Source organism: Chrysemys picta, chromosome 11 (assembly GCF_011386835.1).
Source record: "Chrysemys picta bellii isolate R12L10 chromosome 11, ASM1138683v2, whole genome shotgun sequence".
NCBI lineage: Eukaryota > Metazoa > Chordata > Testudines > Emydidae > Chrysemys > Chrysemys picta.
The window spans coordinates 66,908,076-66,926,061 of NC_088801.1; the positions used below are offsets into that span (position 1 = coordinate 66,908,076).

At 43.2% G+C, this 17,986-nt stretch overlaps 1 protein-coding gene across 4 annotated transcripts in view; it reads left to right on the forward strand.

The window, feature by feature from the left end:
* The first annotated feature begins 2,806 nt into the window (after positions 1–2,806).
* The window catches only part of SPAG16 (sperm associated antigen 16), a 786,899-nt gene continuing 771,719 nt past the window's right edge, over positions 2,807–17,986 (forward strand). The window contains exons 1-3 of one of the 4 annotated variants that reach the window (XM_065562140.1): positions 2,807–2,989; positions 7,792–7,838; positions 9,418–9,516. In XM_065562140.1, the coding sequence (XP_065418212.1) occupies positions 2,938–2,989; positions 7,792–7,838; positions 9,418–9,516 (198 nt within the window). In that variant the 5' untranslated portion in view covers positions 2,807–2,937. Of the gene's footprint in view, positions 2,990–7,791; positions 7,839–8,353; positions 8,536–9,417; positions 9,517–17,986 lie in introns of those variants that run through there. The other 3 variants (XM_065562142.1, XM_065562143.1, XM_065562141.1) reach the window with 3 other exon arrangements.

Genomic DNA, 17,986 nt, shown 5'->3' on the forward strand with positions numbered 1-17,986 from the left:
ACTCATGGGCTCTATTTTTGGACCTGTCAGTGACTCACTGTGAGACCTTATACAAGTTACTTGACTTGCCCAAAGTTACACAGAAAGTCTGTGGCAAAGTGGCTCAGTTTACTTAAAATGGGTATAATACCTTACCTATCACAAAGTAACAATTATTGCACATCTATAAAGTCCATGAGATGAAAAGTGCTATAAAAATTAAAAATATTATTACACAATTATACCATGAACTATTTCAGTAGTGCCAACCCCAAGCATTCAAAAACCATGAGTCAACCCTAAAAATCTGAGGTTCACTTAAAAATAATGGTATTTTTAAAAATAATACATTCAGAGTTCTTTTTGCCTTCTGGTTCTTGAGCCATTAGGATACACATTATCAAACTTTGCTCTGAAACCATCAGGGCTAAAAACTAGTTTTTAAAATGAAAGCCGAGAGTCTCGTGTAATCATGTCACTGCACTGAGCTGGGATTTTAAGAAAAAAAAAAAAAATCTAGATTTTAGATGAGTTAGCAACATTGTATTTCCTCTTAACTAGGAATCCCTGGGGATGGAACAAACTTTTGCTATAGGCCTAAACTTTGCTTTACTTGGGAGCTCTGGCTTAAACAGAAATGGCTGGAATGTGGGCACAGTCCAGCAAAACCAGGATGTTACAAGAGTACTGTGTGTGTGTGTGTGTAGATATTAGGGCTGTCAATTAATCGCAGTTAACTCATGCGATTAACTCAAAAAAATTAATCACAATTTATTGCAGTTTTAATCAAACTGTTAAACAATAGAATACCAATTAAAATTTATTAACTATTTTGGATGTTTTTCCTACCTTTTCAAATATTGATTTCAATTACAATACAGAATACCAGTATACAGTGCTCACTTTATATGATTTTTATTCCAAATATTTTCACTGTAAAAATCATAAACAAAAGAAATAGTATTTTTCAGTTCACCTCATACAAGTACTGTAGTGCAATCTCTTTATTGTGAAAGTGCAACTAACAAATGTGGGGTTTTTTTTTGTTACATAACTGCACTCAAAAACAAAACAATGTAAACTTTAGAGCCTACAAGTCCACTCAGTCCTACTTCTTGTTCAGCCAATCTCAAATTTATGGGAGATAATACTGCCTGCTTCTTATTTACAATGTTACCTGAAAGGGAGAACAGGCATTCGCATGACACTTTTGTAGCAAGGTATTTACATGCCAGATATGCTAAACATTCATATGCCCCTTCATGCTTTGGCCACCGTTCCATGCTGATGATGCTCGTTAAAAAATCATGCATTAATTAAATTTGTGACTGAACTCCTTTGGGGAGAATTGTATGTCTCCTGCTCTGTGTTTTACCTGTATTCTGCCATATATTTAATGTTATAGCAGTCTTGGATGATGACCCAGCATGTTGATCATTTTAAGAACATTTTCACTGCAGATCTGACAAAATTGAAAGAAGGTATTAATGCGAGATTTCTAAAGACAGAACTTGACCCAAGGTTTAAGAATCTGAAGTGCCTTCCAAAATCTGAGAGGAACGAGGTGTGGAGAATGCTTTCAGAATTCTTAAAAGAGCAACACTCCGATGCAGAAACTACAGAACTTGAACCAAAAAAAATCAACATTCTGCTTGTGTCATCTGACTCAGATGATGAAAATGAACATGCGCCAGTCTCCACTGCTTTGGATCGTTATTGAGCAGAAACTATCATCAGCATGGACGCATATCCTCTGGAATGGTGGTTGAAGCATGAAGGGACGTATGAATCTTTAGCACATCTGGCACGTAAATATCTTGCAATGCCAGCTACAACAGTGCCATGCAAATGCCTGTTCTCACTTTCAGATGACATTGTAAACAAGAAGTGGGCAGCATTGTCTCCTGCACATGTAAACAAATTTGTTTGTCTGAGCAATTGTCTGAACAAGAAGTAGGACTAAGTGGACTTGTAGGCTCTAAAGTTTGACATTGTTTTATTTTTGAAGGCAGGTCTTTTTTGTGTGCATAATTCTACATTTGTAAGTTCAACTTTCATGATGACGAGATTGCACTCTTAATACAGTACTTGTATTAAGCGAATTGAAGAATACTATTTCTTGTTTTTACAGTGCAAATATTTAGAATAAAAACTATAAAGTGAGCACTTTACACTTCATATTCTGTGTTGAAATTGAAATCAACGTATTTGAAAATGTGGAAAACATCCAAAAATAGTTAAATAAATGGTATTCTATTATTGCTTAACAGCACGATTAACCATGCGATTAATTATTGTAATCGCTTGACAGCCCCTAGTAGATAATATACATAGTGTTAGTTGCCAGAGAAGGTGACAGTAGATGGTGCTCAACAGGGTGCACCATGGTGCCTGGGGTTTCTAGGGCAATACACCTGGCATGCTGCAAATGGCAGAGCTCTGTGCTGCTCTCCCCAGTTTGCCCTGGGATCAGAGCTGCTGGGCGCAGCGGGTAGCCCTGCAGGGGTGGGTCTACTGCCTCATGCCCCTCCCCCATAGCTGGGGACTAAGGGCGCAGGCCCAACCCAGTATGGGGGGCTCACGGGAGGGGCTGCACTTCCCCTTCTCTCTGGCACCATATCAGAGCCCCCTTCTCTGGCTAGTGGGCTAAGCCTGGGCCAGGAGACGGGACTTTTCCCCCTGCCTGACACCGATTGGCCAGTTGGTCCCTCGGCACCGCCCTACTGAAGCGCCATTGGACCTTCCCCTGTCCGTAACCGAGAATGGACGATTGCTATGGCGACCGGGACGCGTCCAGCCATTCCCACTTCTTTCCTTAGCCCCCCCCCGCGAAACCCGGATAGACCCTGGCGGAGAGAAGGGGCGAGCTGCTTCCTTGTTCTCGCGAGAGGCTCTGCGGGGAACCCTAGCAACGGCGAGAGCGGAGTGTAAACAACCGACCCGGAGAGCCGGCCGGCGATGGAGGGGGAGGCGGCAGTGGCCGGAGCCGAGGGGCCCTTCTGCCTGCAGCGTATCCTCTCCCCGCGCCCCCTCAGCGGCTCCTGGGTCCTGGCTGGGCAGCGCTGGGGATAAGGGAGAGGGATGCTCGGGGGTGGTTTGCTGAGGGTTCACCCCGGGGGCTCCTCGCTCGGGGGGGGGGGGGGCAGGAGATTTCTGGGGGTTCACCCCGGGAGAGGGGGAGCCGGGGATCTTCACCCAGGGCAGGGGGGTATTTGGGGTTTCAGTCTCGCTTTGCGGGGTGGGCTGTCGGACTCTAGCCTCTGGGGATTTTTGGAGAGTTTGATTCAACTGAATCTCCATGAATATCAGGCACCACCCACCCTTGGTTTTGAGTCCAGGCTTCTCAGTAGCTTCTGCAGTAAAAGCTTCACTCGATGCCCATATTGTTGTATTTGCCAGGTTCAGACTTGCCCAGTGGGAGCCAGGCCAAAAATCATGTAATTATGATAGTAAAATAAATTGGTAATCTCAGGTTTTTCCTAACACTCTCCTACTTGCTGCTGGCTAATACAGACGCCCCCCCCCCGACTTACACAATCGTTCCGTTCCGGAAAGCCTTGCGTAACTCGAATTTTGCATAAGTCGGAAACGTATACCTATACGTTATGCAAAAATTTCTGCAACTCAAAAATCCTATTTCTGGCTTATGGAACATTTTCCGTAAAGTACAAATTTGCATAAGTCGGGTCTTGTGTAACGCGGGGAGCATCTGTAGTGAACTTCCCTGGGAACCCGGGGGGAATAAACCATAAGTTAGCACAGAATTTAATTTTTTTATTTGAACGAAGACAGCTAAGTCTCCAGCCCTCACGATTAAGAAGACCTTCTCGATGTGAACTGACTGTAGCTTGATGCAGAGCCATCTTGCTGGATCTAAAAACAGATGACTCCACTGCCACTGGTATGGAAACAGAAGTGAAATTGTCCTGATTCTTGTTAGTTTCACCTAGGGCTTCTGAATAGTAACAGTGGGAATGTCCATAGTCTTGTTTATTTCAGTGTGCTGCCAAGATCCACTGTTGTTGTTTAGAATTCCTGGGTGAAATTAACAAGAACCATAACAATGTCACTTTTCTGTTGCTACTTGGGAAAGCTGTGAGCAACAACTGAAGTACTGGAGCTGTTGCCTCTTACTCCTTTTTCTATTTGTCTCTCTGTAGCAAGCATCTGGTAAGTTTTTTCCAAGCCTTTTCCAAGGGCACCAAATACCTATCAGAAGGTAACCCACAATTGCTTGTTCCTCCACTTGGCAATATTTGAACCACTGACTTAGAGTGAAAGGCTCTAATTCTGTCATCAAGGGCCTGAATTATCCAATCATTCCCTAAAGATCTATTTTTATTTCAGTAGTTTATACAAGTAATATAGGAATTTTAGATTGCAGTACAGCAATTTAGAAGGTTTATTTCTGAGTTATAACATTTGGAAACAATCAGTTTAACTCCTTTTCAGTTATAAAAAGAGCAAAGACAAATTATAAGTTAGTGATTTCAGGTTTGTTTTGTTTTGTATATTTAGAGGCTGGCAATCAGGAGATCTGAGTTCTGTTCCCAACCTTGGAAGGGCTGGTCTTCACTACCCACCGGGATCGGCGGTAGAAAAAAAAAATAAAAAAAAAAAAATCTCTTGGGGATCAATTTATCGCGTCTCATCGGGACACGATAATCAATCCCCGAATCGACGCGCGTACTCCACCAGCCCAGGTAGGAGTAAGCGCCGTCGACGGGGGAGCCGCAGCGGTCGATTTGCTGCCGTCCTCACAGCGGGGTAAGTCGGATCAGATACGTCGAATTCAGCGACGCTATTCGCGTCGCTGAATTTGCATATCTGAAATCGATCCCCCCTGTAGTGTAGATGTAGCCTTTGTGACCCTATGAAATCCACTTCTCTGTGATTCAGTTTCTATTTCCTTAAAACAAAAATTCTTCAGTGCCCTGTGGCTAATAAAAGGCTCTACATAAGAGTGTCTATATTATAAAAGACATTTAAAATAAAATGTGTAGACAATGCTTGCTCAAAAATGTAGCTGAATGAGGAATTTTGTCTTTAAAAGATTATTGTGCATCTGAAATACGATATTTGAAGAAAAATTTCAAGATTTTTAACATGAGGTTTTATTCCACATGCATAGCACCTGCAATAACACAGTAGTTTAGACCATAATGGCACATAAGGGCTATGAAGTCAGTAAAACACTTTTAAAAAACTAGCAGCAAACTACCAGTCTTGGAAGCACCTAAATCACCAAGAGTATTTGCATTAGTTTGAAATGTCTGGTGGGTATGACATAGTGACATTTCTATCCACATTGTAAAAGATTCTACAACTGTAGAATAGAATTGTCAATATGGAGAAAAATGAATGAAGTGTTGCACATATGTAAAACAATTTGACAAATCTGTCTCTCTCATTATACAATTAAGCTTCCCGTGAGAGAAATGTTTTTAGCCAAATTGCTGAATGCACAATATTGTATTTAAATTGTACCATATAAACATTCAAACCTCTATTTATTACTACAATATGACAGTACCAAAAGGCTGCTTAATTGATTACAGTGACATTATCCTGCTTTTTATTATTTGATAATTTATAAAATGATACATTTTTCAGCTTCCGAGTGCTTTGCAAACTTTAATTAAAGTATCATTCAGTTATGGTGCTAGTGAATTAATGGTAAATCATAATTGTTATAACCCAGCAAGGTAGGCAACTTATCATCCCCGTTCTATGGATAAGGGACTCTAAGGACCATACATTTAATCTGACTTGCCCAAGGCCCCCACAACACGATAGTAGCAGGGCCAGAACTAGAACTCACACATTTGTGAGTCCCAGTCCCAGATGACTAGATCATACCTGCCTCAAATGTTACTTTTATTATACCTTTTGCTATAATTAAAGCAGCTACAGTTACATTGTGATTTCTATTATAAAACTTCTATTTATGCACATGTAGCTTTCTGCAAAGTCCTTTGTGGTTGAAACTTGCTATTGTTAGTATCAGCTCTGTCATTTATTTATTTAAAAAGCTGGAGCAAAATCCATTCATGATATGAAATTATTGGAGAGTGGGGAGAAAAGTCTTCCCAGCATATTAAGACTTTTTTGACTTATCAACCAATAGCTCAAAAGCATTGGTGGGGCAAGCCCTCTAAACCTCACATGTAAATTACTACCTTCCTTTGCTGTATGTATAACCAAGGCAAATTTAAAAATAACCCCTCTTCTTAAATGCTCATTTCCAATCAGCAAAAGATTTTTGTAACTTCAGCTAATGAAGCCTTGACCTTTGGCAATAACACAGTTAACTTTTTCCTTTGCTTGCCCCTCTCTCTCCAAATATATAGACACACATATATGGATAAAATATAATACAGCCAAGGACAATTTTCCAAATAAACCAGGGATTTTAGGAAGCACTGGCAGGTGTACAAATATCTGATTCAGGCACATAATCACAGTCAAGTACAAATACATAAGTAGCACACATACATTGGCCCCTCCTTTATAAAAAGTTGTGCCTTAGTATCCGTGCTGTGCAAATAGGACCTCACTTTTTAAAGTCTCATTCACAAGATACCTTCCCCAGACATAAAGTAGCAACATGGTCACTTTATGTACAGTGAAAGGATGAAGAGTGAATTGATCATAAGGTGTCTAGCTTTTAAAAAATGATTCTTAGACTACTTACCAAACTCAATCAACCAAAACTCCTGACCTCCCAAATCAATTCTGCCACCACACTTCTGCTTTCGCTGCTCCCCACCAACCTCCAGAGCAACTTAAAAAACCCAATGGTTTCCCTATTGTGCATTTTGCTCCCAGTAACTCTTCTCCCTGTCTCATCTTGTGAACACTAGAGCAGCTGCAGCCACTTAGCTCTTTCTGCCCCTCTAGCAGTTAGTGGTCCCTGGACCACTTTGCTGCCCAATTTTCCCCCCACCCCTCCAGTTAAGAGCATGAAAAGAACAAAGTTGGCTGATAATGTAAGGTCTCCAGCATTTGCCTTTGGGAGCGGGGAGCTGAGACTCAGGAGACAGACAGCTTCTAAACTCCTAGAAGGTTGGTCAGGCTCCTGTTCTTCAGGACAGCTCTTCAAAGTCCTGTCCAAAGAGCAACTGTTCTCAGCTACGTTCTCCCTGCCCAACTCAATGGGCACGTGGGCTGTTGCTGGGACACTTTGCTAGAAGGAGATTGTAAAGCATTAATTGAAACACACACCTCTCAATCCTCCCATTAAAATCAGTTAATCCATTTTTTTCCTAATGTAACTAAAGGAGATATAAACCAACGTAACAGAAGCCTCAATTTACTGTTATTTTTCTCCAAAGTGTGGATCCACAGATGTGCATTTGCTATATCAGATCTCTAAACCTCATAAAAAATGGTTAGCTTTCTAAAAGGATGAAATTCACCCAGAGGCATAACAACAGTGAAAGTCCCCTGTGACTATGTACCTGAGAGTAGTGTTTGCCCTATTGTTTATATTAAGCACAGCAATTGGCATCTAGCTATAGCAGAGCAAATAGGTGGTATTTTAATGCTGTGCAATCCTGCAGTGAAAAGTTTGAGTGCTAAATTCTGTTCTTGAATGCAGTGACATACCTTTCATTGGACCGCTGTATGGGCATCCAAGAGCCAAAGTTAGCCCTAAATATATGAAATTTGGCCTTACATAGAATAGGGGAGAGGCTGATAATTACTGCTTTATGAATAACTGCTCTTTTTTAATGATCATATAAAATTGTTTTAATTCTCATTGGAAAGCACCACATATGTCAGCTGCTTTAGACTTGACAAAACATATAGAAGTTACCATTACAGAAGACTCAGAAGATGATTATCAGTATGAAGAGGTAATTTACTTAATAATAATATTGCCAATAATAATAATACCTTTTTCTTTTATAGTGCCTTTAATCAGTAGATCTCAAAACTTAGGAGATAGTCTTAAGAGAGATCTGTATTGTAGTATCCACCTCTTCTTTTATTTAAATGCACCAGTCACTAAGATATCTTAGTACCAAAGAAGTAAATCCTATTTTATGAAGCATACTTTAAAATATGCATGATATTCAGTGTATATTTTCACTTAATAAAAAGAACTAGTAACATTTGATTTATGTCTTATTTCCATTTAGATAATTTGTAAAAGGTAGCAGTAACTCAGTTTAGCTGATTTCAGCTTATTCATTATTTAAATGTTTATATTATTATATAATATATCCTTCCTTTCTTGGATATTGTTTTCAGTATATTAATGTATTGGTCTTTGATATAAACAAAATCCTCTAACTAAAGCCTGTGCTTGATCTCTATTTGAATTGTAGTTGTGTGAATAAGTAAACCCCATACTGGTGAACAAAGTGTTAGTAGGAGCTGGAGAGTTCAATTAGCCCATCTTCCTGCACCTGGAGGGTGTGTCAGGGTTGATTTGTTATCAGACCCAGCTGGAGGAGCTGGGTTGTCTCTTTAAGCAGGGAAGTGAAAACTACAAGAGGGGGTATATGTGTGAGGGATAGAGTTTTCTTAGCCAGGAAAAGGAATTATAGGGTAGGTGTAGGAGAAGAGCTAATTTTGTGCTTAGGATCGGAGAAGTAGTGTTTCTAAGGAAGTAGTATTGGTGGTGGATGTTCTATACCTGGATGCTGGAGGGAACCTAGTGGGATTAAAAGATCAAGTCTGGAGAGACAGAAGCTGCTTTAGTTAGGTTTGGTTTCTCTGGGATTTTCTGTGCTTTGTTGGTGAAGGCTGAGGGAAGCCTAGAAATTTCTCTCTGAGAGAAGTGGGACTGTAAAGGGATCTAGTATGAGCAGAAAATGCTATGGTGGTAATTAGCATGTATAGGATACTACTCATGTGAGACAGTGCCACCTCTCAAAGGGTGAGACTTCTAAGGGACCTGCCTGTAGGACCAAGTTGTGAGAAGACACCACTGTAGGACTGAAGCAATGGTTGGCAGAAGGTGCTAATGAGGAGAAACTATTATACTAGGCTGGGCCAGCAGTGAGTCCACTCTTCCCCAAATAATCTACTATGTCAGTCAGCAGGCTCTTATCCTAAGCCTGGTGAAATCTATGAGAATCTTTCCACTGAGCCTCGGCTCAAGTGCTGAGAGATCAGGGTTGAAAGTCCATCTCCAGAGAAGTCAATGAGAGTTTTGTCACTGATTTAAATAGGGCAAGGATACCACTCTGAGAGTGTGTGTGTGTGTGTGTGTGTGTGTGTGTGTGTGTGTGTGTGTGTTGTTTAAATAAATATTGTATACTTCAGCGCCAAGTAGAACAATAATCGGTTGTGTAATTATAACACCAAGCTTCTAATATGTCTACTAGCATAAGATGTTTTTTTTAATTACTGTATGCTGTTGGGAGTATAATATGCATAATACATTAAAATATGCAGTGATGTGACTTCATTTATATTTGGGTTTAGGTTCCAGCAGATGATGATTTTAGTCTCCTAGAAGGTGATGAAGATCTGATAAAGGCTTTGCAGACAATACAGGAGCAGGCTGAAGATGCACAAATTATAGTAAGAGTTTTTTCAAAAAACTGTTAAGAATCCATCAGTAATCAAACTGATTTCTGTTGGATTGAAGTTTAGACATTGAACACTCTTAATTATTGAATATAAGTATGGATAGAACCTTTTACACTTCTTATGGCATAAATATCTAGAAACATTTAGATATGATGTAATTATGAGACCAAAGCTTAAATAAATTCATTTCCATCTACCCTGATATTCCTCTATTCACTGTTTGCCTGTCTTGTTATATATTTCATGCACTGCTCAATATTTTAAGGAAGAAAGTAGACTTAATTCACTAAAATGTGTTAGGATACTTTTCTCTAAATGGATTGAGTTAAATAAAATATTTAGGCCCTGATTCAGCCAAGTTCCATTGAAGCATGTGCTTTAATCACTGTTTAGCATGTGCTTAAATGCTTTGCTGAACAGGAGTAGAATTACTCACATGCTTTTATTAAAAAAACCAAAAAGTATATAGCGGCTGCTTGGCTGAATGAGAGCTGTGATCAAATTATGACCTATTTAACAACTAGTGTTAATTTTAGATACTTTTACCTTTTACAGTTTGATTTTTAAAACAGCAATAGAATACCATGTAGTGGTGTGATGGGATTGTGTTATGTTCACAGCCCACACCCACATGTTAATTTTAAAAACATAAATACTCTTGTTGGAAGGCTGTAACATGACACTACTTTTATTTTATTTTAAAGAATGCAAAATAACACCAAGAACCCCAAAATGGTGAGAGACAAAGCAGGGTGCTCACTAAAACAGAGAGGCCCAACTCAGCCCTCCCTACTGTAGGCTGGCTCTTAGCAAAACTTCTGCTGCTGCTAGGACCAGATCATATGCTTCCCTACAGAGCCAGCCAGCTACCCACCTTTAGGTGGAACTAGGAAAATCCTTGAATTTGAATTGATCACAACTTGAACAGTTGTGGTTCATTTTTTTTTTTTAAATGAAAGTGACTAGTTCTCAGTGACAACTGAGGGAAGACTTACTTTAGTGTGTGTGTGTAAGTAAACTCCTCAGTTCTGAGGTCAATATTAAACCTTGGATGAAAAAATCTGAAAATAAGAGGTACATCTGAAAGCAGATTCCGTTTTTAAAATGTATGGTTTTTAAAGCATTGGAAATATTTGAAATTCTTCACAAATCTGCTGTAATTACATCTAACTATGCACCTTGACACTTAAAAAAAATCCAGAACAATGGACAATGTTACTAGTCTAATCTTTTGACAGTGTACAACGGCCTAATCTTTTAGCTGTTTCATAAGTGTTTCTCTATTGAATTGTAAGACTGCTACACAGGAACACTTGATATATGATGCACTTCGGGTGTGTGTATATGCCCTGTATGAACACCTAAAGCTTCCTGCAGTTTTGATAGCAAAAAGCACCATGCCCATAGTTAGCCTCAAGTTCAATATGATTTTTTTTTTGTGTGTGTTCTAGCTAAAAGGTTTCTCTCTGCTTCTGGACTTGATATTGAGAGAGTTAATACAATTTTCACTGTAAATCATAGTTTTTGCCAACAACGTATGTCAATCATTTTCATTAGATGGTAGGATCTGTAGAGCAAAACAAAGGTACTTTTAATCACACTTCTTGTTGGCCTTAATGCTTTCATAATTAAATGTTTACTGCATATTTTATAAGCTTTCGTGGACTACAGCCCACTTCAGCTTATGCTCTAATAAATTTGTTAGTCTCTAAGGTGCCACAAGTACTCCTGTTCTTCTTTTTGCGGATACAGACTAACACGGCTGCTACTCTGAAACCTGCATATTTTATGAGGCGTATCTGCTAGGTTGTTCAGTGCTCATTTACTAGATAACCCAGGTGTTGAAGCAAGTGGTTTTGATGACTCAGCAAGTACTAGTCTTCTCTCTGATTGCCTACTGAATCAATATCCTCACACTGTGCTAAGAAACGCATCTTTATGTGAAGCAAAACTGAGGCAATGAATACCTGTAGCCCTGAGATTTCCTGGCACATTTTGCAAGTGGTAATCCTTCTGTCTTGGCTAAATTCCACCATAAACTAATGTCCTGGCACACCTATGCTTCCCCTGTAGCTTCAGTTCAATTGCTGTATATTTTACACCCAATTCCATAATAAAAGAATTTCATCCACTATTTAAATGCAGACTTTAAGGAAATGCAGTATTTATGCAATTGTGGTGCATAGATCAAGTAGGTATCCAAAAGTACAGTAAGCATTATACAGCCCACACCCTCAACTTAGAAATCATGGTTATTTATTTATAGTTCGTGTCCATGGCTTTCATTTTCTCTAAGAAGATGAAACATAGGCTGTTAAACTTAAGCAGAGATGCAATTGTCTTAATTTTAATAACTGGCACTTTCAGTAAACCAAGACTACTGTGTGTCAAATAGCTAGGATGTGTTAGTATCCATTATCTTGGGCAGGGGTGGGCAAACTTTTTGGCCTGAGGGCTGCATCGGGTTTCCAAAATTGTATGGAGGGCTGGTTAGGGGAGATTGTGCCTCCCCAAACAGCCAGGCATAGCCCAGCCTGGCCCCTGGCCCCATTGGACCCCTCCTGCTTCTTGCCCCCTGGGACTTCTGCATGGAGCAGCTCTAACTTATACCATCGGCATAAGCTCTCAGGACCTGATGCCAATAGAAGATAGGGCATAGTGTAGCTCTGTTCTATGATGCCGCTTTACCCCTATTTTGTTTCAGTCCCACATCATTACTTTTGCTGTTGTCCTTGCCTTGAACAGTATAAAGTAATGTGGTGGCTGATCCCAGAATATAATTGCTGTCAAAAGTAACTGAGTTTTTCCATATGGAAAAATGGAATCTTCAGCTCTTTATACATTCACTTCCAGAATAAGATGTCCTGTCTTCTCATTCAATTCTATTTTTCCTATAGTACACAAAGCAAGCAGGATTATGATGGAGGTGTTTCCTCTGGATGTATTTTTAATCTTTCCATATAAAAATGATGTAAAGCCTTTTAAATGGGATAATCATGTCTTCTATGTCTTGTCCAAGAAGTTATGAATCTAGATTTTTTTTCCATAACAGAAAATAGCTCTGGATTACTTATGGCTGCAGGAACACTTCATTTCTGGATTCTTTTTTTTGTGTCCTATGTGAACAGTCAAATTCCCTTAAAATTAGTTTGTATTCTGCCTTCATAGATTTCATTTAATTTGAAATTACTGTCCAAAATTCTGCACTTTCCTGTTTTTCATCCTTCCTTGCCTCCAGCTGAATAAGTTTTGAAGGAATCTCTTCTAATGCATTTTCTTGACAGTCTCTATTCTACCACCTCTGATCTTGTTTGGAGTTTCTTTTAGCATTCCTTGGACAAAAAATTCCTGAGAACCAGCAGATGGTACTATGACACCCTAGGTGTGAAGCAGTCCCAATGTTTTTATTGGGCATGCTTGCTATCAGCAGATTCAGCATCCTCCGGGGATTTGGGGGGTAGTTGGGTGGTTTTTTTTTTTTTTTTTTTTTTAACATTTATTCAGTAAAAGAAATTGAACAAAACCCTTACACTGAATAAATCACCAGAAGATCTTACATGGTGTTTCAGTCTCATTGCTTACTGATTCTCTGTAATATGTGAGCACCTCACAGTCATTAATGGGTTTTATCCTCTCAACATTCCTGTGAAACAGGTGTTATCCCCATTTTTTGGATGGGGAAACTGAGGTTCAGGATAGATTAAGTGACTAGCCTGGCATAATACAAGAAGTCTGTGGTAGGACCAGGAACTGAACTCAGGTCTCTTAAAGTCCAGTCCAGTAGATGATCATTTTTACCTGTACGGTGCTTCTTAACAGTTCCTTGCTCAGGCCCAGCCCTTGAAATAACTTTTAAGGTATTCGCTAGATGCCATTGTACTATATGAATCAAATTAATATCTGGCAGAGTTCCATTGACTACAGTGTGTTTTGCTAGGGATGAATTTGGCCCAGTGTTTTAAAACTGTCTTATGGATGTGTTTTAAGGGCCTGCAATCAGCCTATGTAGTGTGACCAAGAGATCTTCTGATCTTAATTGGTGGTGGGCATAGGGGAAGCATAAGCATTACAGGAATCCCCTGGGCCTGGAATTCACATTGTGGTCCACCAAAAAGTCTCTTGTGAGGTCTCTAACGAAAGCGTGTCACACAGGTCATTGGTATCATTGTGGAAAGCATGCACTGATGTTAAGAACATAAGAGTGGCCATACTGGGTCAGACCAACGGTCTATCCAGCCCAGTATCCTGTCTACTGACAGTGGCCAAAGCCAGATGCCTCAGAGGGAGTGAACCTAACAGGTAATGATCAAGTGATCTCTCTCCTGCCATCCATCTCCACCCTCTGACAAACAGAGGCTAGGGACACCATTCCTTACCCATCCTGACTAATAGCCATTAATGGACTTAACCTCCATGAATTTATCTAGTTCTCTTTTAAACCCTGTTATAGTCCTAGCCTTCACAACCTCCTCAGGCAAGGAGTTCCACAGGTTGACTGTAAGCTGTGTGAAGAACTACTTCCTTTTATTTGTTTTAAACCCATTACATGTTGTGTAAGGAATTAAGTATTTAAACTGAATTATGTTTTTATGGTCTATATCTAGGGACTGGTCAACCAGCAAAAGTGAAAAGCAGGCTTTCTTTCAGACAAATGTTTTGCTGTTCACATGTAAATTAAGTATTGTATGATTCTTCTTTGAGTGCTTGCTCATGTCTATTCCATATTAGGTGTGTATACTCGCTACATGCACCAGTGCCAGAAGTTGGGCCCCAGCTCAAGTTGAGCTGTGCAGTACATCCCATGCTTGCCTGGAACTCCAGATAGTGATGCAGGCCCCAGTCACCTTCAGGTGCTGTCGACACCTGAAGCCCTTCAAACAGCTCAGGAGCTCCTGACATTTCTGGTGCCGCCCTCTCACTGGCTCCTGCGGAACCCCGATCTCAGGGAAAACCTGCATTGGGACCTATGCATGTGTCCCTGCCTCAGTGGTACCATTCCCCATTGAGAGGAATGTCCCGCCAGCATTTGCCATCTTTCCCCCCGCCTTCTCCCACCCCCCGCTGCCGCTGCCACGCTTCTGGACTCGAGAGGCAGACTCAGTGGAGCCCTTTTTTGAACCCCGCACCGGGGATACTGATTTGAGGGACTTGAGGAGTACTTCACCTGTAGATTGGTGCAGACCCTCTGAGGCACGTGTCACCTGGCAAGAACTCCGGGACTGGTCCCGATGGTCTTCAAAGACCCGGGACTGATCGGTCACCAACAGGGGTGAAAGTAACTTAAAGGACTTACTGGTACGCTGCAGTCTTGAGCAAGGTGTGGCCTCAACCGGAAGAGGTGGGGCCTTCGAAGATTTTAAAGGCCCTGGGGCTCCTACTGTGGCTGGGAGCTCTGGGCCCTTTAAATCACCACGGGAGCCCTGCTGCTGCTACCCTGGGGTGGCAGGGCTCAGGCTAGGGCTGGGGTAGTGGCGGCAGGGCTCCAGAGGTGATTTAAAGTGTGCGGCGCTCCAGCTGCTGTGGGGAGCCCTTGGCCCTTTAAATCGCCTCTGGAGCCTGGCTCCCGGGCTCTGGCAGCCGGGCAGGGATTTAAAGGGCCTGGGGCTCCTGCCACTGCAGGGAGACCTGGGCCTTTTAAAGCGCCACCGGAGCTCCAGCAGCAGGGCTGAGGCGGCGCTTTAAAGGGCCCGGAGCTCCCCACAGGGGCCTGAGCTCCGGGACCTTTAAATCCCCATCTGAGCCTGGCTGCCTGAGCTCTGGTGGCGCTTTAAAGGGCACGGAGCTCCCCGCAGCGGCTGGAGCCCTGGGCCCTTTAAATCACCACCGGAGAAGCTGGTCCAGTCCAGCACAGTATACCAGACCGTACCAGCTTACTTTCAGCTCTTGTCACCAAAGACCGCCGATCATTTGGCTGTCATCGCCCATGTCCAAAAGGAAGGTCGCCTTATTCAGGACGATGCAACCGGCCCGTAGTAGCTCCCGGTCCCGTTCAACATAGCAGTACTGGTCGAGTAGCGTGAGGCGTGGATCGCCAGGTATCTTACACAGATCAGCCAAACGCCGTTGGTCCCCAAGAGCCCGACCAAGACAGTCTCACTAGGACAGGTTGGCTTTGGGATGCAGGGACTGGCACTGGTCAGACAAGAGCCACCGCTCAGCCCGATCCTGGTTGCCCGGTACCGACCACTCAGTTGGTAACTCCAGCTCAGAGCAAGGTTCCCTAACTGCAGGACAAGCCCCGGTATAGGTGGTGCCGACTACATTATCAGCACCAAAACGTGTCCTATGCCCCCAAGCTCAGTGGCTGGTGCAGTGGTATCCTGGGAACCCCTGGGGCGGGGGTTCACCCAATCTTCCGAGGCTACCTGATTGGTGTCAGGAGCCTCAGAGAAGCCAGCAGCCTTGGTATTCCATCCCCCTCAGGTGCTTGAGACTTCAAGGGGTAAGGCCCTGCAGGTCCAGGAGGACCCAGGGGAGCAAGCTGCTGGACCACCAATGGACTTGGAGGTTCTTGTGGCACTGGCATCATCCTTGTCATTGCCAGATGAGGTTATCCTGGGGCCCCCTCACCCAGTTCCTCAGCATGATGCCAAGGCACACCAGGAACTTTTGAAGAGGGTTGCTTCTAACTTCAGGCAGAGGAATTGGAGGAGCGCTCGGTCTCTGTTTGATGTCCTATGCTCCTTGGCTCCTGCCACGCTGGCTCTACCCCTTCCAAGATTACTAATGGCCTGTGGCAGACCCCCTCTTCCCTGGCCCCTATCTCTAAAAGGGCCGAACACAAGTATTTAGTGCCAACCAAAGGGTATGGGTACTTATACTCCCACCCAGCCCCCAATTCCCTTGTGGTAGAGGTGGTTAATCTCAAGGAGAGGCAGGGACAACCCAGGGCTACCCCTGAAAATAAAAACTCCAGGAGGCTGGATCTTTTTGGACATAAGGTTTATTCATCTTCCAGCCTTCAGCTGAGAGTAGCCAACCACCGAGCTCTCCTTGGCCAATATGACTTCAATACGGGGCAAACCATGGCCAAGTTCAAAGGGTCGCTCCCCAAGGCTTTCAAGAAGGAGTTCAGAGCGATCCTCAATGAGGGCATGACCACGGCCATGGCGGTCCTCCAGGCAGTGTCAGGTGCTGCTGCCCACACCATGGCTTCCGCTATCTCCATGCGGCGAGCCTCTTGGCTGCTCCTTTCTGGGTTGTCCACTGAGGCCCCGCAGTCTGTGCAGGACCTGCACTTCGATGGCCAAGCCCTATTTGCAGAGCAAATAGACATCAAATTGCATGACTTCAAGGACTGCCGCACCACCCTGAAGCCCCTGGGTCTCTACGTCCCAGCCCCGGCGTGTAAGCGGTTCGATCTGCAGTAGACGCAGGGTCAGGGGAGCCAGCCTCGGCAGGACCAGCCCCATAAACGAGTCAAGGATTACAAGCGCTGTGCGAGCCACCCGCCTCCACCCTCTGCTCAGTTGGGCTCAACCCAGCATAAGCAGGGGGCCAAACCCTCATTTTGAGGGCGCACCTGAGGGCGACCTACTAGATTATTCCTCGGATCCTTCTTTCGCAGCGTACTCCAAACGACTTTCCCTCTTACTCCCTGCCTGGATGGCTTTGGACCAATATGTCCTCAGCACAGGAACAGGGTTATACCCTCCAGTTCCTTTCTACTCCCTGTTCCCACCTGCCTTTCCTGTCCCTCTTCAGGGACCCCTCTCAAGAGCCTCCTTGCACAGGAGGTAAAGGGGTTGCTACAGCTGGGTGCGGTGGAAGAAGTTCATCTCGAGTACAGGCACAAGGGGTTCTATTCCCAGTACTTTTTAAATCCCAAAGGCCAAGAGCAGTGTAAGACCCATCCTGGACCTGCGAGACCTCAACAAGTAACTAAAGAATCTAAATTCCGCATGGTTTTCGTGGCTTCTATTATGCCCTCATTGGATCCAGGAGACTGGTATGCCGCCCTCGACTTGAAGGACACACACTTCCACATAGGGATCTTTCAAGGACACAGACGCTTCCTCCAGGTTATGGTGGGGGCCCCCCCCCACCAGTTTCCGGTCCTCCGTTTGGCCTGGTGACAGCACCTCAAGTGTTTACCAAGTGCATGTTGGCGTTAGTGGCTTACCTCGGGCACCGGGGTATCCAGATCTACCTGTACCTTGACAACTAGCTTGTCAAGGGCAGCTCCAGGTCTCCAGTCCAAAGGGATGTCGTGGTACCTCAAGCTACTTGCTACTCTCTTGGCCTATTGGTAAATGACACAAAGTCTATGTTAGTGCCAGTGCAGAGGATAGAGTTCATCGAACCGGTCCTCGACTCGACCTGCACCAGGGCATTCCTGCCACTGGAAAGGTTCCACATGTTGATGAACCTCATCACGGAAGTCTCCGTGTTCCCTCTGACTAAAGCCAGGGTCTGTCTGTCTGTCCACCTGCTGAGCCACATGGCAGCGTGAACTTATGTG